The sequence below is a fragment of the Lepus europaeus genome, chromosome 2 (genome assembly GCF_033115175.1).
Source record: "Lepus europaeus isolate LE1 chromosome 2, mLepTim1.pri, whole genome shotgun sequence".
In the NCBI taxonomy this organism is placed as follows: Eukaryota; Metazoa; Chordata; class Mammalia; order Lagomorpha; family Leporidae; genus Lepus; species Lepus europaeus.
Window position 1 is genome coordinate 164,703,484 of NC_084828.1, and position 26,723 is coordinate 164,730,206.

Genomic DNA, 26,723 nt, shown 5'->3' on the forward strand with positions numbered 1-26,723 from the left:
TCCACAATCAAGTCTGGCACATCTTACTTCCATTTTGTTTACTGGTGATAATCTACAGGGTCTTTTAAGAGTGTGACCTACCTTCTCCAAGTAGCTTTCTGGATGAGATCAGACAAGACTTTATTTTTGCCTTACTAATGTTTCACAGCTAATGTCTCTGTATTTAAATTATTACATTTGGCAGCAACTCAGTAAAATAATCGTGCTTTTAGAAATGTAAATTTTTGTATTACCTGAGAGGCAGCGAGAAAGAGACCTCCTCTGGGTTCTAACGTGGGCCAGAACATAATTCAGGTCTTTCATGTGGGTGGCAGGAATCCACTTACCTGAGTCATGACCACAAACTCCCACTACTGTAAGCTGAAGTCAGAAGCTGGGTATCAAACCCAGGTACTCTAATTGGGATGAGACAACCTCTAGGATAAAGGCTTGCTCCTTAAGAGATGTGAATTTTACTTTAGCTAATGAGGGATCACAAGAAGGAATAGGTGGCTTATTTTTGTTATTTGTGTTTGCTTCATATTGTTGCATTACAGTGGTGCTGATTCAGGTTCTTACAAAAAAAAAAAAAAGTTTAAAGCAATTAAAGGGAAGCTTTCTGCCACAAGTTTCAGCAAGGATGAAAGAAGTCAACAAAATTTTCAGTTTTAAATACAAATATTATAAACTACTGGTGGGGCACTGTCAATTCTTTTTTAATCTTACCGAGAACAGAGATGATCCAGGTATACATTTAAAAATTTCTAGTTGAATAAGAATTTTTGGTTTATCTTTCCTTATTAAAGTCTTAATTTATCTAGCACCTTAAAAGTAGAATACTGGTTACCAGAGAGGGAGGGGGAAAGGTTATTTAAGGCATACAAAGTTTTATAGTTAGTACTTCAAACAAATGTTTTCCTGTTCTGCACAACAGGGTGACGATAATGTATTTCAAAAAAGCTAGGACAAAAGGTGTTGAGTGTTTACCACAAAGAAATAATGTCTGATAGGTGTTTACACGGATTTGAACATGATACTGTATGCATGTATGAAAACATCACATGGTACTCCATAAATACGTACAATGAGTCAGGTTTTAAAAAATACCTGTGATAGCTATCATCACTGATATTTAGGAGGAAAAAAATTCACTAAGAAGCTGGTTTAACATGTCTGTTCTATCAGTCAAATTAACAAGAATTAGTAAGCAAATCATGGAATATTACAGGCAATGATATTTCATATCCACTTCAATTTCAAATAAAAATAACTTTAATTAAACAATTTCTTGGCATTGTTCAAAACATTAATCAAGCCATTATCTCATAAGACTGACTTTACAATGGAAAATTTCTAGTCTTGGTTTTAATAAAGGCAAACGAGTAAGCTACATTAGAGATTAGATATAATATACAGCCTATGCAGCCACATGAGAAATAGTTTCTGCTGCTTTGTTATTACACAGGTAGTTGCTTTCTTCAACTAAAGCTTGGAATCTTATATTTGTTTTATGCATATTGGGTTCTATGCTATTACTTGGCAGGAGACTCTACTCCCTTGAGTCAGCTGTGTTCATTGGTCAGAATAAATTCCAGCATCTGACACCAATCCCATTAATCACAGACAAGCTTGAATAAGTGAGATAATAGAAAGGCAGAAATTTCTGGTGAATGATGAACACTGCCATGTATGTATGCTATAGTAATATAAAAGATCTGAGATATGTTTTCAAGTTCAAAATATATGAAACTATTAGAAATGATGAAGTTTTCCTACATGAAATACTGTATCCTGGGCAAAGGTTTAAGTAATATATTGTTATTAATATTCTTAATACCTCTACCCTTTAGAATTCAGATAAATTTCCAAATGAAGGCATCCTTTTGAGTTTCCTTATTTACAAGGAAATTGATTTGCCACTTAGAATGAAAGTCTGGGGATATTTCACGATTGTACTATATAAATATAGTACAAAATTTGGTGCTACAATGCAAATTCCTAATTAACTAATTGAAAATCACTTTCTCAGTAAGATTACAAATTTTAGGCTTACGTTTGATATGTAATCTGTTCTAACAAGCAGCTGTATTCCCTTTGAAGTAAATGACTATATAGTTATACACACATTGCCATTTTCATTATGGACACTGGAAGGACAGATTAGACAGACCTGTACGATGCTCTTTCTACTTCTAATTGAATGGTATATAAGCTTGTCATAGTCTATTCATGAATCACATAGTTTTTCAAATATTTTATCATTTTCCTCCCCAGTTAGGACTTGAGGAATGCACTGGGATAAAGCTGGCCTCTATGGTCAAGTTACTTCAAGTCTTAAAATTCAAACTGCAATTCTAAAATTTTATCAACAAGTAACATTGTAACTACAACTATCATTTGAAATCTTACACTTTTGAAACACAACAGCATTAAGAGATGCAGTAACCTAGATACTTTATTCCATTATATTTTTCATATCTATGCATTATAAAGTCAACAGAAACCTATTCACATTGCCTTTTGAGCCTATATGCAGACTGATGCAACATACATGTTTTTTCTCTTGTGTTAATGGCTTTTTACTTTCATGAATGGTTATTGAGGCATTTCACACTTTGTAAAACCATGTCTACATTGAGAGGCAAAATTTTACAATTGTTATCAAAGGTAGAATTGTCTTTTTGAAACATACCTTAAGTTTGTATATTAGTATAGTAGCATATATCTGATTCTTTGAATACGGAGCTGAAGGGTACTCTTCTTTCATACCAGAAAATCAAGTACATAATATCATCAGTGTGTTCAGCTGTATACACTGAAGAACTCTGCAAAATTTCAGTCAAAATCCACTTTCAGTTTGTTAAATAATTTCTTGGGAGAGCTACTGAGAGAAGAGAGATACAACATCCTCATGATAAACTCAGGAATCTCTTCAGAATTAATTATTTATAAAGGCAGTTTTGGTTATGTTGATCCAAGTAATGCAGTGATGGCAGATTGGGTAAAGGCGAAGTTTTACTTTTAGTTTCCCCAAATGCTGTCTCACTTGATTTAGGAGGGCTTGGAAATACCCAAGAATTATCTTCTAGAGAATTTCTGCTGTAGGAGTTGTGTTCCTGAAAGTTTGTACCATCATTAGGAATAGATCTCTCATTATCTGTCCATGATTGGAGAACTTCTTTCTCTGATAAAATCTTTGTATCTCCTGGAAAAGGGGAAGATGTAGTATGACAGACAGCTTTGCCATTTGGTGAGAGGGGGGCATGTCTTTTGTATGATGCAGTAAAATTTGTCAAGTGGAGTTTTGTGCTATCTTTCCCAAGGTCTTCAGTGCAGGCTGCTGGGGCATAGGCTGAAAAGAAAGCACAGGTTAATGTCAATTTTCATTGCATTTGTGATCATAAAAACACTTCATTAATTTGGCTGAAGTCTAGTATAATTACCAGGGCACTATGACTTGAGAATAATGATAATCTGATCCTGGGTCAGCTATGTACTGATAATGTGGCTTCACACCTCACCTTCCTTGTTGCAAAACGGAGGTAGTAATCCTGTCCTGCCTGTAAGTCAGCTGTTAAAAGATGAAGAACTGGGGCTGGTACTGTTGCATGGTAGACTAAGCCTCCCTCTGCTTGTGGCACTGGCATCCCATATGGGTACTGGTTCGTAACCCAGCTGCTCCTTTTCCCCATTCAGCTCCCTGCTAGAGGGTCAAAGTACTTGGGCCCCTGTACCCATGTGGGAGGCTCGGAGGAAGCTCCTGGCATCAGCGTGACCCAGCTCAAACCATTTGAGGGGGTGAACCAGTGGAAGGATGACCTCTCTGTCTCTCCGTAACTCTACCCATCAAATAAATAAAAATCAAAAACAATAAAATGAAGCACTGTACATCTTAAAAAGCTGGAAATTGACAGTTAAAATTTAAGTAAAGATCCTGTTCTTGGCTCTTAAAACGTCTAGAGAAGGCAAGCAGACTATTGAGGTGTGGTAGAAACTTAGGAAGTTATTTTTAGAATTTTTAAATTAAACATAATAGTCCTTAGCTTGTTGAAACCTTTTTTCTGTAGGTGGTCCAAAAATTTATTTCTACAGAAAATTAAATTTTGAATTGCTGACACTAAAGTTTTAATAAAGACCTATGCACAAAGCAGTTTAAATAAAGCTGTAAAATAAGCTTATTAATTATAAAACATAATGGGCAAATGTGAATTCTATGGTCACAATACAGGTCAAATTTAAAAAATGACAAAAAAGGCTTAGAATGACTGCTCTAAAGTTGTAGATACACAGAATTGACACACTGATCATAAGGGTTTCTCTCATCCTAACTCAGCCTACTAAGGTGAAAAGATAAATTTATCCTTGCCAAGTATAATATAACTAAAACTTGACTCCATGTAGATTTAGAAGAAACAAACCAGATTGTAAAAATACCCCCCCCCCCAGGAGCAGGAAGTAGATGGGGTTGGGGAAGAATTGGAACTAACAGTGCTCAACTGCTGGACAAAGGTGACATACAGTTTAAGGAAAATGCTGATTCAATCTCATCTGTTCCTTAAAGCAATGAGTTCTGTAGGAGTGGTGACCTTGAGCTCGCCATTATATGTAAACAAAAAGCCATATAGAAAATTCACTGCAGAATCACTCCGACTCCCTTTACAGAAGGTTTTATTTCTACCATCAACCTAAAATCTTCTCATATACAATCCTGACCATTGGAAAATCTGAGGATAAAGTGGATGAATTAAGCTAGGCTTGCTAAAACACTATATTATTTCTGTTTGATTTTGAAGTAACCAAAGCTCCAGAAACTGAAATTCTGAGTTCAGCTTTATAATGTGCAATATTTCCACCCAATTCTCTTGTGCTCTAAGACAATTTGAAGTGCAAATGATTTTAAGTTACATGGTATTTTCTATAAGAGGTCACATCTGGTGCTTTTAAAAAGCAAATTTTAGAGCATTCAAATTTATATTATACAACTCAGTAAATACAAATGCACCGATTTTTTCTTAAGGTATTAGAATAGCTAGGAGTAGCTAGTTTCACCAAAACTAACACAAAAGTCAAACAGTTCAATTAGGTAAGCAGTTAAATATGAAAGGCCAAGTAGTGAAAATTTGTTTTGTTAAATAGATACGGAGAAAGCATTTAGTTTACCCTTCTGGTCAACTACCAAATAATTTTGTTTCCCTTTCTGTAAACAAACAAGCTCCATCTTTGAAGTATTCTGTAGCACTGGAATGAAAAATTGCTTTTAGTGTCTTTTTTTTTTTTAAAGACATGAAGTAGTTGTGGTAAAAGGTCAACTAGAGCAAACTTAACACCTCAGCCTTATACACATAAGCAACACTTGGCTGAGAAAAACCACAAGGGGCAAAGAATGCAGTACTGAAGAAAATACACATCAGCAACACCTTTATGTGTGAAGTTGACCAGTATGAGACTGAAGCCAAAGCAGAGAAGGGGTAGGCTGTGAACTAAATGTGCTTTGGCTTACTGAACTTATTTGATGAAATTTTGAGAGGATACAATAAACTAGTTGCTCTCTGAGCAGCTTGACTGGAATCGGTGATTTCTGACAAACTGACTTGCCTTTCTTGATTGTAGTTGGGGTTTTCAGTTTTCTTAGTAGTTCAGCTTGTACTTGAGTCACCAGATGTAGATTAGACATCTCTCTCTTCAGTTCCCAGTATGCATGCTGCATATTATCACTGAAATATAGGGTTTTGTTTTTCTAAAGTTAATCACTTTTATGAACAAAAAGGAGTGTCTTTAAAATAGAAATAAACAGATCCACATTTCTGCCCCAGTTTTCAGATGATATATACAGTTGAAAGATAAATAGTAAAAAGATCTAACACTGTCCTAGTTTCCAACAATTAACTATATTCTATTAAAAAGGTTATAATAAAAGGAAACATTCTAACCAGAGTTTCTCACAGGTCTCAGAACTGCAATGTTGCAATTGCCTAAAATGTTTAGTGACATTAATACAATTGGTAAGTAGTAAGAATTATGTTCTTCATTTGCAAATCTGATCAACTTTTATTCATTTATATATGGATTTTAAATTTGTACAAGACTGACACTATGAATTGAAATGAAATATCAATTGCTGAGTATATACCTGTCCACATTAAAATAAAATTTAGGTTTCATGAATTACATTGTTTATGTTTGACTGGGCTGTCTCATATTGTTGGTTCTAAACCAATGTGACATGACAGCACAAGACATGAAGAGCCAGATGATTTCCTGGTCAGAAAATAGAAGCTAGAGAAGGAAGGAGTATATGAAACAGAATAAAAACTTCAAAAATGCATCTCATATTTTTGTAATTAAAGGTATTTTACTTCAGTTACTTGAGAAATTGTTTAGTTACTTTAAACCTAATTTTCATGTTTTATTTTCCAGTAAACATTATTTGGACATTCATAATTTTCTTCTTTAGATTCTTAATTGCCAACTGGATGAATTGAAATCTTCAGCATTCTCATTTTGTTCAAGAATATGCAAAATATTAAATTTAAGAACTGATCTGATCAAAGTATAGCAGTACAGAAACCAACCAGACAAACCTGCTTCAGTTTTTGTCTACCTATAAACAGTTAAGCAAAATTCAAGGGGATAACACCCCTGAAATTTAAATATCCTAGTACCAAGTAGCAGATTAAAAAACATTTTAATTATGTCAGATTAAATATCTTTTAGTCAAAGTGCTATCATTCCAGTTAGACTACAATTCTTCCTATATACTAAGCAGAAGAATAAACTTAACACTGCTTTTTAAAAAATTCACTTGTTCCAGTCTGTTCATTTGTTAACCCAAAGTGCATTAAAAAACCACAGAGCTTTTTGCAGGTTTTTGATAGGTGTGAAATAATTACTTTACAAAAATTAGCTAACCACCTCTATTTCACCAGTAAACACCTGAGATGTTTGCTATAATGAATGTCTCATAGGAACCTGTCTGACGTGTGACAACAGTTACTGGTTCCTTGGTACAATTCTGGACATTCAGTATGCTTCCAAGTTACTCTCATTATATAGCAGTAGGTGTAAATACTGTATATGGGCAACTTCATGCAGTCATGATATGAGTAACAGTTTAAAAACAGCTTATTACTGAAGGGAGACAGTAAATCAGTACCTTAGAAGAAACAAAAGCAAAAGTCCATGATAATGTTTTGGTACTGAAATACCAAACACATCTAATCATTAAAGACAGCTAGGCACAGAAAGTAAAAGAGAAAACAATTATATGTTAATGCAATGTCTATCACACATTTTTCAATTCAACTTAATGAAAACTGTAAAAACTATGTTGAAAACTAGGTCACTAAGTTTAAAATACGTTTAGTCTTTTTGTCTTTTGCCCCTAATGTCACCTAAATTGAAAACAAGATATAAAATGTAAAATCATTACTAAGTGTAAGTTCTCCCTCTTGTGGATGACAAAGTAATGGCAGTTACTGATACCTATTTTATAGTTAACACTAAAGGGCTACAGTCTTCAGGTGCATAAAAAACTTAATCTACTTGAACAAAATATTGAAAACCTTAAGTGAGACTGGAAAAGGCAAGTTGTCATGCCTCAAATTTTTGGCAGGGTTCCAACGAACCTGTATTTTTGAGATTATGCATAGACTGTATATCTACCCTCCTACTTTACCCCAAGTTTCCTATGTTTGTAGTTTAAATGACATACCAGCAAAATCCTATAATATAGTTGATTATAGAGAATATATAAAACTACTTAAATGCTGAAATTCAACACTAAAGTATCCCAAATAGGAACCCTGAAAAGTAAAAGAAGATGAAACAAAACTGATGGTTGTACATTTACAATGTGCTGGGCACTTCAACCACATTCTCAGACTAACTTGGCAAAGCAGATAACCTTATTTTACACATGAAGAAACAGACAGAGGATCTATTCCATTCTACTATGTTGCAATTTAGAGCTCTCTTTTACCTATTCAATCAACTGACTGAGCACTTCCCATTTTGGGTAGCACTTTGCATATGATCATTCATTTACCACACACCTACAGTGTGTTGACTGCCAACATAATCTCAGCCCCAATATAAAATGTCACACCTCCCACAACTCAATGTGATGATACAACTGGTCTGCATCTCCTGCTTATAAACTATATAAAAGCCCAATTTTCTTAATTGACACTATATATTCAACTCTTAGAGAAATGAAAATCTTTTCTTAAAGTGTTTCTACTTAAGCATATTTTTCTTTAACATTTGAAAATTTACCATACTTTTATATCCCCATAACAGGGGCGTGGAGCATTTTTCCGGGAAGGGACATTTGGATATTTTTAACAACATCTGTGGGCCAAACAAAAGTATCAACTTAGAAATTCAGCTGTCTGTAGCAGGCTAATTTGTAAGTCCCACCTGCAGTTGCTTTGGCAGGGTCAGACCAAATGATATATGCTTTATATGGCTTGCAGATCAGGATATTCTCCACCTATACCACAGATTAAATCAAATTAAAGTATGGGATAATATTACCTAAAACCTATGAATCTAAAAATATACTGAAAAATGACAACTCAGTTTCCTTCAAACAAATATCTTCTTTTTTTATTTCAAGGTTGTACAATCATTTTACACTGCAAGACAAAAGTTACAACAAACCATACTTAATCTTATGTGTAATGTACTCTGATACATACTATTCTGTTTTATTCCATTAAAAAATGCTTGTCAGGGGCTGGTGCTGTGGTATGGCAGGTTAGGCCACTGTCTGTAGCGCTTGCATCCCATATGGACGCCAGTTAGAGTTCTGGCTGCTCCATTTCCAATTCAGCTCCCTGCCACGGTGCCTGGAAAAGCAGATGTCCCAAGTAACAGGGTCCCTGATCCTGGCTTCTGGCTTTGGCCTGGCCCAGCCCCAGCTGTTGTAGCCATATGGGGAATCAATCAGGGGATGGAAGACTTCTCTGCCTCTATATAACTGTGCCTATATAACTGTGCCTTTCAAATACATAAATAAATCTTAAAAAAAAAAAATGCTTCTTGTAACTCAAAGAAATTTGTATCACTTAAACAGAAGAGTCTGAAAAACACTAAAGCTATTCTGTATGTTCTAAACCAAGGATTTACATTTTAGTAAGTCATCTGTAACATAGTTATACAACCTGACAGATAAGCAAAACAAGTATAGCAATTTCATCACAAGATCTGGTTTAAAAAGTGAAACATGGGGACCAGTGCTGTGCTGCAGTAGGTAAAGCTGCTGCCTGCAATGCTGGCATTCCACATGGGTGACCGTTTGTGACCCAGCTGCTCCACTTCCAATCTAGCTCCCTGCTAGATGGCCTTGAAAAAGCACCAGAAAAGTGCCTCTGCCCTTACAACCTATGTGGGAGACCTGGAAGAAGCTCTGGGGTCCTGACTTTGGCCTGGCCCTGCCCTGGTTGTTGCAACCATCTGGAGAGTTAATGAGTGGATGGAAGATCTTTCTCCCTGACTTTCAAATAAATGAATAAACCTTTAAAAAGGTTAATAAAAATCTAGGGTGGGCGTTTGGCACAGCAGTTAAGATGTTGACTGAACACCCACGTACCATATCAGAGTGTCTTGGGTTCGAGTGCTGCCTTTGCTCCCAATTCCAGCTTCCTGCTAATGCACATCCTGGGAGGCTGCAAGTGATGACTCAAGTTCTTAGGTTCCCTGCCACCCACATCAGAGACCCAGACTGAGGACTGAGGTCCCAGCTCCCAGCTTCGGCCTAGCCTAGCACAGGCCATTGATGGCGCTTGGGAAACAAACCAGTGGATGGGAGCTCTCTATGTTTCTTCTCTGTGCCTGTCAAATAAATATATATTATAAATAAATAGTGAAGCTATAAACCTAAATCTAACACCAAAACAGGACACTGGCTGAATTTCTGATAGGGTTATTATTGTTAAATGAGGTTTTATACAATGCTATATGTAAGAAATTAAACGTTTCATTCTGTCTTAGGGAAACATTGCAATACTTCATTTGCTTTGCAGTGTGAGGGAGGGAATACAAAAAGTAGTGTTCCTAAAGGTTTTGAAGTCACGGAAAAATAAACTTTAAACATATCTAAGTCTTTACCTAATAGTCTCATGAAAACATTAATATACTTTCCCTTATGAAAGTATACTTAATTTATCATCTGAACTGTTCCATTTAGAGGTAGATGAGGAATCTTACAAAAATTAATAAAAACACAAGGATATAAACTAGAAATAGTTATAGAAGTTGAAATGAAGGATAAAAGACAAAACATATTCTGGGATGAGGCTAAGAAAAAAAGGCATGATATGAAGTTTGCCAAGAATACAACACAAATTTAGTTACAAGTATTCTAGCTGCTAATAAGAAGGAAACCTTATCAGTTTTGCAGTTCATGCTGCCTATATAAGAATGCAGACCAATTTGCAAAAACCCCACAAGTACATCTGAACACTAAAGGAACCATTAAGACATTACTTAATTAAACTACTCTTCTGTTTTTATACATTTTATACATTTATTCTAGGGAGAAGTGTAATAATTTTAAACCTAACAATTCCACATTAGCAGTACTTTCTGCACCTGCGTATGAAAACAAGGCTCTTACAACTTAGAGTCACTGGAGTACCAGTGATCAGGAAACAGTGGGTAAAGCTGTGCTGGGATGTCCCATAATCACTTCTTATTAATATAAATACATCTCATGTACTTCCACAGGTATAGTTCTAAGCTTACTTCCCTCTCTCCCTCTTTACCTCCCTCAATCCCCCTCCTTCCTTCTTTAACTTTTGCAAAGACATAATTTCAATCCCCACTATAATCACAGGGTTAATTCACTACTGTTCAACAACTAAAAAGTAGGAAGATCACAGATCCACAGGAGTATAAACAAGGGCTAAAACCAATTCTCATATCACAAGATATCCATTTCACTCCATTTTTGGTGTTCTATATTAACTGCCACATATCAGAGAAAACATAATATTTGTCTTTTTGAGACTGGCTTATTTCACTAAGTACAATGGTTTCCAGTTGCATACTTTTGTTCCAAGACAAGATTTCATTCTTTTTATGGCTGTGTAGTATTCCATAGTATGTATGTATGTATGTGTGTATATATATATATACACACACACACACACACACACACACCCCACCTTTTCTAGTTGATGGAACATCTGGGTTAATTCCCTATCTTAGCTACTGTGAATTGAACTGCTATGAACATGGGGGTACAGATGACTCTTTCACATGCTGATTTCATTTAATTTGGGTAAATTCTGGGAAGTGGAATGGCTGGGTCATATGACAGATCTATTTTCAGATTTCTGCAGAATCTCCATTGTTCTGGCATAATGGCTGTATAAGTTTACATCCTCATCATCAGTGGATGAGGGTACCTTTTCCCCTACAATCTCCTCAGCACTTAACGATTTTTGATTTTTAGACAGTAGCCATTCTATTTGGGGTGAGGTGAAACCTCATTATAGTTTTTATCTTCATTTCACTGATACTGAACATTCTTTCATGTGTCTGTTGGCCATTTGAATTTAATCCTTTGAGAAATGTTCATGTCCCTTGGCCATTTAACTGGACTGTTTTGTTGAATTCTTGAGCCTTTTATAGACCTGGATATTAATTCTTTATCAGTTGTACAGTTTGCAAATATTTTCTCCCATTGCTGTTGGTTGCCTCTTTGTTGAGTGTTTCCTTTGCAGCGCACAGGTTCTTAGCTTGAGGTAATTTCATTGGTCTACTTTTGCTTTTATTACTGGGCTCTTGTTTCATATTTCTGAACACGTAGACCCAATTTCCCAGCACCATTTGTTGAAGAGACTGTCCTTTCTCCAGGGATTGATTTTAGCTGCTGTCAAAGATGAGGTGGTTGTGTAGATTCGTGGATTAATTTCTGGGGTTTCTAATTCTGTTCCAATGGCCTCCATGTCTCTTTTTGTGCCATTACCAGGCTGTTTTTATAACTTGGTAGCTTTGGGATCCACAAGGAGGGAAGGCCTATACTTCAGGAATAGAGAAGTCCCTACCTGTACTTCCGGGGAAGAAAAGTCCTTGTCAGGGTCCCTGTGGGTGCCTAAAGGTCAACCAATGAGGATCAGACCCGCCTCAACCTTTAACCCCCACGCCCTGTATCTATAAAAGGAGCCCTCCCAACCTCTGAGGCACGCTCTGTTTGGACTGGGAAACCTCGCCCGGGAGCGGAATCCCAATAGAAGTTTGTGAATTAATTGCTTCATCTGCCTGCGAAGATTTGTTACACGCCGGTGACACCTTGCTATAACTGACCTGTAGTATGTGTTGAAATCTAGCATTGTGATGCCTCTGGTTCTGTTTTCTAACATACCATATCTTTGGTTTGGATTTCTCCCTTCCCCTCTTCCCTCTCCGTTCTCCTTCCTTCTCCTTCCTTCCGTCCTTCTTTCCTCTTCCTTCCTTCCTTCCTGCCTCTTCCTTCCTTCCCTCCTTCCTTCCACCATCTTCTGCTGCTTTTCCAGGCACATTAAAAGGAGCTGGGTCAGAAGTGCAGTAGCTGGGACTCGAACCAACACCCATACAAGATGCTGGCATCCTAGACACCAACTTAACCCCCTACACCACAATGCCGGCTCCATTTGGTATGGTGTTAACATAAAGTAACTTTTACATTAAATTCGAGGAATTCTTTCTAAAACTATCTCCAAATTGATACTGAGCATTAGAGAATTCAATACTACTGTCAGATGCCATAATTATAGCTCCAGTATCTCAAAAATTGGACTTTCTTTCCTGGGCTTTCAACCTCCCTCAAATCCTGGCACAGAGATTCTTCACCATCTGCTTAGCATCTAATGCTTTCAAACAACTATTTTTGAGGGGATGCAGGTAAGACATTCTCCATCTAAACTATGTAATCCCCCTGAAGAGAAGCAGATGCCGTGTACGTACTTACTTCAAATACACTATCTATATAGCCTCTTTATTTGAACTAGTCTGATTCTAATGTATTGTTCTCTGCTTCTTTCCAAAAATGGTTTGGAGTGGCTTATAAAAATGACAAGTACAGCAGAATAGGGGAAACCTAGATTGCCAGGAGAAAAGATAACTTTGACAACATTGAAAAATAGTTTACATGGACACTGTACTACACATTTTTTTTTTTTTTTTAAAAAAAGGAAAAAGATTCTTGCTGTAAAAACTTGAGAAAATTTTGGGGCTGGCATTGTGGCATAGTGGGTTAAGCCACAGCCTGGGATGCTGGCATCCCATACAGGTGACAGTTCAAGTCCTGGCTGCTGCATTTCTGATCCTGCTAATCAGGATCCCTTAGCTTAGATTAGATTAGATTAGCTTAGATCCCTGCTAATCTTCCTGGAAAGCAGAAGATGGCCCAAGGCACCCACCACCCAAATGGGAGACCAGGAGTTCCTGACTCCTGGTTTTGGCCTGGTCCAGCCCTGGCTATTATGAGAGTTTGTGGGGGTGAACCTATAGATCGAAGATCAGATCTCTCTCTGTCTCTCCCTTTCTAACTCTGCCTTTCAAATACATAAATCTTAGGGGGAAAAAAAAAGATGACGACATAACTGAAATTGTATTTGCAGCCCAAAAACCCTAATATACTTATTACTGGTACTTTTATAGGGGAAGTTTGCCCACCCTCGATCTAAAAGAGTAGTTGCATGCTATTTCCTCAAACTGCTGTCCCTATTTCATCATTTCTCTCAAGCAGGTTTTTGATTAGGAAAGGTCTGAGACAATTCATTTTATTTATTTAGTGGATTTCGGAAGCCAAATGACTAAACAAAGCCAAATCAGTGTTTTTCATTGGATACTAGGTACTCATGTAGAGAGGTCATCCAACAGTAGATGTAAAAATTACCAGATATTTTAAAACACAGAACTTAAGCTAGTGAAGTAAAAATGATCTTTATGTTAGAAAAAATGGGTTAAAGTACATGAACTGTGATAGCTACTTCTGTTTTTACCATAAAAGGGAATTTTTCTCTTGAAGATTCAATAATATGGGGCCGGCGTTGTGGCAAAGTGGGTAAAGGTGCCACCTGTGACGCCTGCATCCCATATGGGTGGTCAGTTCGAGACCCAGCTGCTCCATTTCTGATCCAGCAGCTCCCTCTAATGTGCCTAGAAGGCAGTGGGGGATGGCCCAAGCCCTTGGGCCCCTGCACCCACACAGGAGACGTGGAAAAAGCTCCCAAATCCTGGCTTCAGCCTGGCCCAGCCCCAACCGTGGCTGCCATTTGGGAAGTGAACCAGCAGATAGATGGAATCTCTCTGTGTCTCTTCCTCTGTGTAACTCTTTCAAATAAATAAATTTAAAAAAAAAATTCATACTATTCCAAAGATGTTGTCCAAGTTTGTCCTTAGACAAATATTATTATAGAAATACATATTCTCATGTATAAAAATCAAGGTTTAATATAGAAAATTTCCACAAAGCTAGTTCCCTAAAACCTTATGCAAAGTATTACTGAGTGGTCAGAATTTTAAGACATCACAATATGCATCTTTCTACTGAAGTTCAAGACTGCTGCTAAGTAACAATGAAATGCTTTTTATAAATATATTGTGATCAGAGATTACATTCAGTATCCAAAGACTATCCACTTGTTTTGTGCTTAAACTTATAACAAAAATCTAGGTACCATACAAAGTGACCTATAATTTGAGAACTTATATTTTAATGTTGAAGAATGTTCATACCTTGAAATGCTTACTCTTTGGAGAGTGCAGTTCTTCAGGTTGTCATCCTCAGATGGATCCTGTCATTTGTTAAAAAAGTTAAGTTGTAACTATTACATCCTATTTATTTTCAGATCTGTAGAGATATAATTCAGATTTTACAGAATATCTGTAATTATATAGGGCAAAACTAGACTTCACGTTAAATTTTAATGAATTTTTAACCTATACCAAATATTTCTAAATCACTTCTAATTACTTAAAGCATCAGTGCTTAAATTTTCTTTAAAAATACAAATATATCTGTGAAGGCATCAATCTAAAGTCTATATTCAAAAAAGTAAAATATGTTTACCACATTACTGTTTATTGCTGAAACAGCTGAATGAATTCCATGGGAAAATACAAGCTTTTCCCTATTTTACTCTGTTGTATAATTACAAATAAGTACCAAAAATTAACATGTTACTGTTTAAAAAGATCAGCATAAATCTCCTCTTACATAGATACAAAATGATCCGTCTGGAAAGGATTGCATAAAGTTCCTATATACTTCCAAGTCTTAGTAGTTTAGACTGCAGATACTACAGAAAGAAGCTATAAAAGGAGTGAATTCAATATGTCCAAGACGCCTCTACAACCTGCTTGCAATGCATTCTCATTTAAGGATCTATCACAGGTACTAATTCTACTGGTAGCAGTGGCCAGTACATGCAGAGGAAAAATTTAATTTCACTACTTCTTATATGATCTAAATGATATGCTTTTAAGTGCAACATTGAAAACGTTACAGAAGGATTTCATGTATACTCTTAAATTGGGGGAGTAAAATATCAAAAATGCTTCAGATTACAAGAAGACAGCTGAATTGCATGTTAGGGAGCCCTTTGTAGAGAGGAAACAGAACTTACCCAGGAGTCAGGGAAGATTTGACTACTAAGAAAGTAAATATCCTTGAAAATCATTCTTCCCTCCATAGGAAATTAAAGAATTTGATCACACTTTTAATTTATCTGAATAATTCATTCTTAAAAACTATTTTAATATTTCAATTTTATCTGAAAACCTTGCTCATCTTTAAAACCAATTAATATTTTGAAAATTAACAGTTTTGGTGGGAAAATAACTTTGGAATACTCTATTGTAAATCAGCAATAAGCTCAAAGGGATTGTCTCCAATAACCAAAGACCCTGTTCCTGGCTAGTAATCAGTTGGCCATGTTCTAAAGGTACTAATGGATTTGTTTCCCATTTGATGCTTTATATGATGTATAAATTTCATATAAATAGGTACCCCAACTACAAAATCTTGGGAAATAACGTGCAAGTTATACAAGTTCCTACACAATACAACTCGGAACCTTTTAATACCCTTTGGCATGTTGTGACACTCCAAATGGACTATTATTATGTAACTTAGACATCTTCTAAACCTATTCCACTTCACTGCTGTTTCTTCTGCAGCTTAGGAGATTGTATTTCACTTAGGATAAATAGCTCAGAGTATAAAATGGCTGGAATATTAGAAGATATGAAAACTCTAAAAGGCTCATAACAGAACTGCCCCAGAACCTTGAGCTTATTACTGACACCAATCATTACTATGCTAAATACTTACAACAAAAACTAAACACTAACTGAATACTATGAAACAAAACTCCAGTAGGATGCTTTTACATATTTGAGAACATACTATAAAGTATTTCATAGAAAGTATCACCTTAAAAATACTTGTACATATGACTAGAATAAATATAAGCAAGACTATTAATGTGGAAACAAATTTCTCTTCTTGGTTAGTTTTCAGATTGCCACATTGAAGAGGACCCTGAACAACAACATTTCAGAAACAAGATTTAAAAGTCCAAATTCTATATCAAGATTTCAACTTAAAACCCCTGATAAATTGCTATTTCTACTATTTTTCCTGGTTCATTTATTCATATTAGTAATGAGCATTTTACACTTCACAACCTTCTCACCTCTAGTAAGTGGGGATCAAGTTTTAAAATCTTTTTCCCTCACTATTCCTCCCTTATCTCACTACAATTGTTAAAAATTTCTTGTTTCCCAGAAATACTTCATCAGAAAAGCGGTATCTAGGAGTGGGAGTTTAGCCTGGTTCAGACTCCTATACGATACCTACATCCCACATGGGAATACCTGAGTTTAACACCCAGCTGTCACTCTTGATTCTAGCTTCCTGTTAACATAGACCATGGAAGGAGTGGTGGGTTCTTCCCAAACTTCTGTTAGAGAACTGGATTGAATTTCTGGTTCCTGGTTATAGCTGTGCCCAATCCCAGCCATTATGACCATTTGGGAAGTGACCGAACAGATAAGAGTGCTTTCTGTGTCTCTCAAATAATTTTTTTTTTAAAAAAAGGGATGGGAGTTTGACAAAGCCTCTTGGGATATCTGCATCCCAAGTCAAAATGCCTGGATTTGAGTCCCAACTCCACTTCCAACTCCAGAGTTCTGCAAATGTGCACCAGAGGAAGTAGCAGGTGATAGCCCAAGTACTTGGGGTACCATTAGCCCCATGGCAGACATGGGCTGAGTTCTAGGTTCCTAGCTTCAGACTGCCCTAACCCTGGTTGTGGCAGGCATCTGGGGAGTAAACCAAGATAGAAGATCTCTCTGCCTTTCAAATAAAATGAAAATAAATAATTTTTAACAGAAAGAAAAGCAATTTCTGAAGTTCTTTCAGAATTTGTTTCTGCCACTTGCTTGCAGATGAATTTAAAAGCAAATTTATTCCTTAGCACCACCTAGTGGAAGAGTTTCACATGGAAATTTTTCAAAAGATTCATTTTATTTTATTCCCATGGCAGAGTTATACATATATATAGAGAGAGATCTGTCATACATTGTTTCACTCCCCAAACGGGTACCAATGGACACTGCAGCCATTTGGGAGTGCACAGAGGATCTGTCTCTGCCTTTCAAATAAATGAGATTAATCTGGAAAAAAAAAAAAAAGTTTAGAATCTAACATGGAGACACATAAACATATTTGTAGCTTGTGGTATGAGAATAACCCATACTTTTCAAACAGCAGCACAACTGGAATGATGTTTGCTACTATTTTAGAATAAAGCTGAATTTGGAGATAAGAACTGCTGCTTATCATTATTAGCAGAAGCAGTATTTCATTAACTATGGTTATGAGAATCTGCCACTTCTCCCTCTCCACCCCTCAACAGCCAGGGCTGGGCCAGGCCAAAGCCAGGAGCTTCATCTGCTTCTCCCATGTGGGTGTAGGGGCCCGAAGACTTGGGCCATCCTCCACTGCTTTCCCAGGAACATTAGAAGGGAGCTGGATTGGAAGTGGAGCAGATGGGACTTGAACCAAGTGCCCATTTGGGATGCCAGCATTGCAGGCAGTGACTTTACTCATTATACCACAATGCCAGCTCCCCAAACTGAAACTTTTAACATCTCTCTCTCTCTCTCTCTCACACACACACACACACACACACACACACCCCTACACTTACAGGAAATGCTTTTCTGGGATAGTCTGATCAAGCTGTTTTGAAAAATGTTTACATCTTGGGCACTATGCTATTTCACATATACTAATTTAATCATCATGAGAAAAATAATGCCTTACTTTACAGAAAGTAAGTTTAAAAGCTAGAAACATTCTTTACATTATATAAGCAAAATCACAATAATGAATGTGACAGGTTTTCAATTCTATGGCAATACTTATTATACCTTATGTTTAAAAAGCTACCATTATGTTTAAAAAGCTACCAAATTAAGTAGACGGTATACACAATTAAATTCAGAACTTCAGATGCAGATCTTTTCTTGATATCATCTCAAAAGATGCCTTTCAGTGACTATGGAAATTAGGCTTGTGGAACAGGAAGCCAGAAGCCTTTGAAGGAATTGTGGTGCGTGGCCAAAAATTCAAAGCTGGGAAAATTAACTTCAGATGTCAAGATTTTTTTTTTGGCTCTAACAAAATTAACTAATTTTCAGCGTTTCCCCTTTATCATGGCTGAAGGCTCCAAAGTGAGTTCTCACTGCCCAGTGCAGAGAAACTTATTTGGTCGAGATCAAGGCAGAATGCTATATAATTTTTAACGCTTGATTCACTCATATCCTCTAATAAAAACTGCATTATAGAAGAAAGAAATGTCAGTTCATTCTAAGGACACCTGGAATTCGCAGACAGTGAATACAGGAAGTAATTCCTCTTTCAGGTAGTAGCTTCCTGGTGGTGGCTTCCCAGAGGAACATGAAATAGGAAACACAGTTCCTTACTAATGTTGGAACACTCCAGTGGGCAAAAAAGCTTTTTTAAAAATTCTAAAAAAAAAAAAAAAAAGCCTTTTTAAAAAAAGCAAAATTAGGTCCCTCTGAGATCAGGGTTTAAGTGCATAGGGGTATTCAATTTAGAAGAAATGGTTAAAGGGGAAGGTAAATTTTTCAGGGAAAGTGAATATTCCCTAAGTAGCTCCAACTTACATTAACTCAGTGGTTTATTACTTGGTTATAAATTCACATATCATGAACAAAAATACTGAATTTGTCAATTTAATATTCTGCAGTACCGTTTGCTTGGCCTTTTGTAGTTCTATTTTGAGATTGCTACATTCTTTCCTCATCAATTCCAGCTCCTTTTCCAAACCATGGATCTTCAGGTCACAGTTCAATTTTTCCAACTCCCAGTTTGATGAAGGAGAATTTAAATTCCTCATCACTACAAAAAGGATTGACACAGATATTGTTATCTTTGCCTTGTACATTGACTGCAATTCTAAAAAGTTTGTTGGTAAAATGTAGATAACAGAAAAAATATAAAACATATATACCCATCAGTAATTTTTAAAAATCAGTAATTGCTTTTAAAGATCTATACTTGGGGCCAGTGCTGTGGCATAGCAGGTAAAGCCACTGCCTACAGTGCTGGCATCCCATGTGGATGCCGGTTCGAGTCCCGGCTACTCCACTTCTGATGCTGCTCTCTGCTGTGGCCTGGGAAAGCAGAAGATGGCCCAAGTCCTTGAGATCCTGCGCCTGCGTGGGAGACCCGGAAGAAGCTCCTGGCTCCAGAATGGAACAGCTCTGGCAGTCGCAGCCAATTGAGGAGTGAACAAGCATATGGAAAACCTCTCTGTGTAACTGACTTTCAAATAAATAGGTAAATCTTTTTAAAAAAATCTATACTAATGAATAAGGATCTAGTCATCTTGTTTTAGAAAATATTAATCACTCTACTCCCAATTTTCTATTTAAGGCAAAAATCTGTCAATTGCCAGTTTTAAAATATAACACATGAATCCAGCATATGCTAAAATTGTTGGCAGGTCAATAATCTATTTTGCATGTGTAACGATTAAACAGTGACAAAAATAGTAAACTGAGCTCAGCTAATCTTTCTACCTACCTAGTCTTCTCAGAAAGTATACAGTCTATCAATAGGCCTAGAACACATGATGTCAAGACAATTTTATTCATATTCACTTCATAGAATATAACACAATTGGATACTGCTTTATTCTTGACTTAGTACCTCAGTCTCTCAACCTACAAAAAGCCCAATTCTGCCATGCTATGAAAGCTCATCTCTATTTCCTATAAGATCTCTGAGAGGTCTACTCCTTAGCTTGTCTCAGTTTTCATGGGAACAGGCTATCAACCATATGTTCCAACACTAACTTTCTATTCCAACATCTCATCTGCATCTCTTAACAATATTCAGAAAAAAAGAAAAAAGAAAGAACTCTAACTACTCCTTGACAAGATAGGGGTTTTACTTCTTTTTTCCTTTACTTCATCACAAACTAGCCCTGAATAAAGGCCATCAAATCTTTTCTAGGCAAAGTGTAATTTACAACTAAGAAAATGTTAAAAGGATCTGATACTGTGTAAAAGCCAAATAGCAATTAACATAAGCCTAAACATTAAAAACTTATGTTAGGGTCTCAGCATACAGAAAGAAAACTGATAATGTATATAACACATAATGGAAAAATGTACTATTTCTGTTAGAATATTTATAACAAGTAAGTGGCATACCCTGCTGAGTTTCCACTTCTGTTCTTAGCTGGAGGAGTTCTACTTCTTTTGATTGTAGTTGTTCATTCAGCACTTTCAGAGATTCAGAGTTGTCTTTATTCTAGTTAAGTAGGAAAAATGTCAAATTATATCCAGTAAAATCTACCGGTTGATATAAATCTTAATTTTCAAGTAGATACCAAAAAAAATTCTCATCTTAATCCTTAAAGGCAAGGTGTGAAAATGAACTGTGTTTCTAACTAATCTCTTTTTCCAAATTGGTACATTATTTTTCACTGGCTTTTCTTCTTTTGTTAAACTAATTCTACCACATCATAATTTTTCAAAATAAGTTAGTGGTGTTGGATGTATTTTAAGCTCTAAACAACATTACATACTAAGTACTTATTAAGTATAGAAATGTTACAGATATAAAACATTTTCAATTTACCTTACCCATGTGTATTTTAAGTTCAACTTCATTTCTAATTTTAAACCTCTTGAAAGAGAAAACTCATTTGTAATATTAAGATACCATTCTTTTTAAAATCAACTTACCATTTTATCCAATTTGTTCTTCAAATTATCTCTATCAATGCAAACCTCTCGATATGCATGATAGGCCTTATTTACTTGTTCTCGTCCCACAGAACTTGTTTCTTCATCGAATCGAGCCCCTATTAGCTAGTGGAAATCAAAAGAGAAAGCTTCAGAAAGTTATCTACAGTAAAAAAATAAGCCAGTCTTTTGATGGCTCCACCTCTTATCTTAATCATTATAATTCAGGGATAGAGGCTGGACTATAATTAAATGAACATTTCATTTTTAATTAAATTAGCCTTTACAGATTAAGAAAGCAAAAGAACACAGAGTTAGCTTTAAAAGCCTCCTATTGGGGCCAGCGCTGTGGCGTAGTGGGTTAAGGCCCCAGCCTGCAGCGCAGGAATCCCATATGGGTGCCGGTTTGAGTACTGGCTGCTCTTCTTCCGATCCAGCTCTTTGCTGTGGCCTGGGAAAGCAGTGGGGGATGCGCTTGGGAGACCCGGAAGAAGCTCCCTGGCTCCTGGCTTTGGATCAGCTCAGCTATGGCAGTTGTAGTCATTTGGGGAATGTACTAACGGAATGGAAGACCTTTCTCTCTCTCTGGCTGTACCTCTCTCTCTGTAACTCTTTCAAATAAATAATATGAGTTTTTTTTTTTTTAAGCCTTCTATTCTTTTACTTAGTCACTATTTTACACTTCATACTTATAACACACTAATTCATTGCACTACAACACAGTACAATATTCTTTTGAAATACCAGTTTTCTAAGTCAGTCATAACTCCCACTATCAGAAAAAGTATCAAAGCACACTTTACTTTTTAAAGAATAGAAATATTAGTTAATTGAATCTTACATATTATTTCAGAATAAGAATTACTGGGTTAGTAGGTCACAAAATACAGAAATATTTGCAATATAAACTGTACATCAAATGTAATTTGTACATCTTTAAATACAGGTATGAGCTCCAAAATGTTACCTTCTTTCTGTATCCTAATATGTTACAGATTTACTTAACCACCACTATAATTCAGAAAATTCATATGAATGCAAAGAAATTATGGTTACTTTTATAACTCACTCTCCTCCACTTAACTCCCCTAACAGAATCAAACTACCAAACTCCATTTTTTATTATTTTACTACAGGATAATTTCCTTTGCAGCTAAGAATTCATTTTCGCTACTGTCTGTGGAACCTGCTGTTTGTAAAATATGAACAATCTGATCTGAAGAACTATAAACTAAGTTAAAACTTTAAAACTCAAAAATAAATGAATAACTGAGAAGGATGTCCCAATACACAAAGCTAACCATATCTGGTGACTTAGGAGTGTCCACATATTACATGTAAGTTAAACAGAGGACATTAATTTCAAACCATTAAGCCTAATATGTGTTAATAAAACAATGTTGAGGAAATTAAGACTCTGGTCCTTGTGATGACTATTAGAACAATATTTCAAAATTTTCTGCTTTGACATTTAATTTCCTTTGTTGATATCCATTATTTTTTCTGTACAACTTTGAAAACTCTGAATAAAATACACACAGTTAAGTAAGGCAATCTGAAAAACGCAGAAAGGAAAATATATGGAATATCATTTTTAAAATTTTAAATTATATTCTATAAACATTCACTAAGAACATGGTATGTAAAACACAGTATGAGTATAATACCCAGAGTTTTGAGATTAACAGTGAATTATCCCTGGAAATTTAATTACAACTATGGAAGACAGAAAAGTATTTAAAATATCAAATGCTTTGAATCATTCTTTATATCATAAAACATATGAAGGTAGAAGCTAAAATTACCTTTTCTTCCAAAAACCTTATTCTTTTCTTTAAGAGAGAGTTCTCCTTTTCTGAATCCTTAAGTCGTTTTTTGATATCTTCATATGCAGTGACAAGGGCAAAATGTGAAGCAACAGATTCATCTCCTGCATATATTGAGACTGGAGTCACTGGATCTCTCCTATGGGCTTTCTCATGATTCAGAATGCAAATATCATCTTCTACGAGTGCATCCATGACAGCTATTTAAAAGAACAAAAGAAAAATACAACTGTCTCACTGAACAAACAAATAGGAAAAAGATTGTGACTGAGACAATGCTTTTAAAACATCTATTCCCAAGGCAGAAATTGTAGCACAGTGAGCCAAGCTTGTTTGAGTCCCCACTGCTCCACTTCTGTTCCAGCTCCCTGCTAATGCTCCTGGGAAAGCAGCAGCAGATTGCCTGAATACATGGCCCTCTGCCACCCACTGGGGAGACTTGGAAAGAGTTCTGGGCTCCTATTTGTGTCATTTGAGGAATGAACTACCTGACTGGATCTCTTTCTCTCTCACTGAGGTCTGGCCTCTCTCTGTACCTCTGCCTTTCAAATAAATAAATCATTTTTAAAAAGAAAAACATCATCTCCTATTTCAGTTGGAGGCAGTGTACATACTGGTTAAACACTGACTCTGCAACCAGACTACCTGGAGTTCTAATCCAAGCTCTAACATTTTAGCGTTGGTGTGACTTTGGGAAAGTTGTTTAACCACTTTAACCTCAGTTTCCTTATTTACTGTAAAGTGTACAGGAAATAATAGCAACTATGTCACAGTTTAAGATTACTAAACAATTGGTATCTATAAAGGACTTAAGTTCTATCAAAACCTGATACAATACCAATTTCGTTAAAAGACTAGAATTTTTGGAGCCAGCACAGTGATTCAGCAGGTTAAAGCTGCAGCCTGTAGGACCTGTAAACAGGTTCAAGTTCTGGCTGCTCCACTTCCTATCCAGCTCCCTGCTAATGTGCCTGGGAAAACAGCAGAGAATGGCCCAAATCCTTGGGCCTCTGCACCCATGTGAGACACCCGAACAAGTTCCTGGCTACTGGCTTTGGCTGGCTCAGTCCCAGTTGTTGTTGCCATTTGGGGAGTGAACCAGCAGAAGGAAGATCTTTCTGTGTCTCTCCTTCTATCTCTTTGTAACTCTGCCTCTCAAATAATTAAGTAAGTCTTTTGAAAAAAAAAGGAATCAGAGGTTTTAGGCGTTTCATTACTATGTATTTCTTCCTCATCAGCATTTCTACTAAGATTAATATCAAGTTTATAGCTTCCAAAGTCAGAAGTTTTTAAAAGTTCTTGTGTATAATCCACTACAACATATTAAAGAAGTTTTACAGCACTCTGACCTCAGAATCAGCCCCTAAGGCATTCGGATCTGGCTCAAAAGCCCATGAGAGCATTTCAGGCATGGAAAGATGACATTGTAGCAAAAACTGTTCTGCATGAAAGATCTCTTTGAGTCAGACCCCAGTGCAAAGAAGGGGCCAGCCAAGAAGGATGTACTTTTCTCTGAAGGGAGAGAACTTCCACTTTGCATGTGGCCTGGTCTAAAACCGACAGAGTTTGTAGACTCAAAATCTTCCATAGCCTTGGCAGCTCATGTCAAGAGCCTCGGGTGATCATTGACATCGTAAATAAGAGTGTCAGTTGTTAAATCAACAATAGAGTCACTGTGCACTTGCTCTCCATGTTGGACCTCTGTCCTTAATGAGGTGTACTATGAGAATTAACGGTAAAATTTGTCTTCAAACTGTATTTTATACTTTGTGTGGGCGCAAATAGTTGATATCTGTACTTAGTACAGAATTGGTCTTCTGTATATAAATTCAATTAAAAAAGAATCTTAATGGAAAATGGAATGGGAGATGGAGCAGGAGGTGGAATGGGGCGTAGGAAGGTGGGAATGAGGGAGGAGACTAAAAGTTATACATATGAAACCTATTCATTAAATAAAACCTTCAAAAAAGTTTTAATACAGACTCTACTATAATCTCTCTAGTCTAATAACTGATTGATTCTTGTGTATTCATAAGAGAAAACAAATGAATTGACATTTGAGTGCCCAATATGTCCAGTACCACCCATTCTTTCAATGTTATTCACTTAATTATACAACAATTTCATGAGATATGATCTTCTGTTTTATAGGCATGCTTTGATAGGTACAGTATTTTGCCCAGTAAAGGTTACAGAGTATTAGCTCTTTGGAGGCAGAGGCTATGCTCATCTTGCTCATCATTTTGTTCCCAACTCATCACAGAAGGTGTTTCCCAATCTCAGAGCTGTATTTCTGGAAAACACTCTTAAGAGAGAGACTGAATAAAACTTTTAAGTCCTAGGGAAGAACAGGTTAAGAAGGATCACATGTTATGTCAAAGAACCTAAAAAATCCCTTCAAATAGTTTTTAGTTTAAAATATAGCATTCCAAGTAAGGACTATCAATGGAATTTCCTGTATCTTTACTAACAATTAATTACTAAACTAGTAATTGATGCTTCATGGAATTTTTGAACTATCCCTTGCTTGAAATAAAAATGTAGTTCCTTACCAGTATCAGTCACTGTTCAAGAGCATTGTAGATGAAAACACCTGAAGTAGAAGGGATTTAAGTAATTTTTCCAAACTAACAGAGTAAGTGAAGAGTTAAGATACTATGAAGGCCAACGCCGCGGCTCAATAGGCTAATCCTCTGCCTGCGGCGCTGGCACACCGCGTTCTAGTCCCAGTCGGGGTGCCGGATTCTGTCCCGGTTGCTCCTCTTCCAGGCCAGCTCTCTGCTGTGGCCCGGGAGTACAGTGGAGGATGGCCCAAGTGCTTGGGCCCTGCACCCGCATGGGAGACCAGGAGAAGCTTCTGGCTCCTGGCTTCGGATCAGTGCGGTGTGCCAGCCGCAGCGGCCATTGGAGGGTGAACCAACGGTAAAGGAAGACCTTTCTCCCTGTCTCTCTCTCTCACTGTCCACTCTGCCTGTCAAAAAAAAAAAAAAAAAAAAGATACTATGAAAAACAATTTGAGTGCAGGATCCAGGTTTCACTTTGCTTGCCTTCCTCTAAAGCTGCAGATTTTTTTTCCTGTTCTAGTCAATGCCTATAAAGTTTTTTTGCTTTATTTCAGACAACATGTCCATTAACATATTTATTAGTGGTTTTGGTTTGGTATTTATCTAAGTCTGGTCTTCTGTCACTATATAGTTGCTTTTCTGATTTCATAACTAAAAACCTTCCAGTTAGTCTCAACTAAAGCCACAGTTAGGAACAATGCAGGCAGGCATACATGATAAAATTGATTAGGTTTGTGAGCTGGAATACCACACCTTTATCATGCCCCTGTGTGACCTCATGCCCCTACCTGGCCACGCCTGTGTGCCCACTGGCCAACCAAGCTAATTAACCACTCCCCTTTGGAAGTGGATTAAAAGCCTGGGACATGGTGTGCCCCTTCTCTTCCTCCTTTTTGGCCCTTTTATCTTCTGGTCTTTTGCCAGTGTGGGCCCCTGCTGCCCTGTGCCTCCAGTGCGTGTGGCTTTCGGGTCACCAGCCTCATGCTTCCTGGCCTGCGTGCTCCTCCACGTGGCTGGCTCCTGGTACTTGGTATGAATCCAGATTTATCTCTCTTTTAGATAAGGGCCCTCATTC

General features: G+C 36.7%; 1 protein-coding gene across 2 annotated transcripts in view; it reads right to left on the bottom strand.

Annotated features, from left to right (window-relative positions):
* Positions 1 to 672: 672 nt before the first annotated feature.
* The window catches only part of AZI2 (5-azacytidine induced 2), a 38,248-nt gene continuing 12,197 nt past the window's right edge, over positions 673 to 26,723 (bottom strand). Inside the window, exons 2-8 of one of the 2 annotated variants that reach the window (XM_062215431.1) lie at positions 23,064 to 23,284; positions 21,259 to 21,384; positions 20,722 to 20,821; positions 19,254 to 19,402; positions 14,707 to 14,765; positions 5,575 to 5,693; positions 673 to 3,331 (exon numbers count right to left, since the gene is read on the bottom strand). In XM_062215431.1, the coding sequence (XP_062071415.1) occupies positions 2,922 to 3,331; positions 5,575 to 5,693; positions 14,707 to 14,765; positions 19,254 to 19,402; positions 20,722 to 20,821; positions 21,259 to 21,384; positions 23,064 to 23,279 (1,179 nt within the window). In that variant the 5' untranslated portion in view covers positions 23,280 to 23,284 and the 3' untranslated portion in view covers positions 673 to 2,921. The remainder of the gene's footprint in view (positions 3,332 to 5,574; positions 5,694 to 14,706; positions 14,766 to 19,253; positions 19,403 to 20,721; positions 20,822 to 21,258; positions 21,385 to 23,063; positions 23,285 to 26,723) is intronic. The other variant, XM_062215440.1, reaches the window with a different exon arrangement.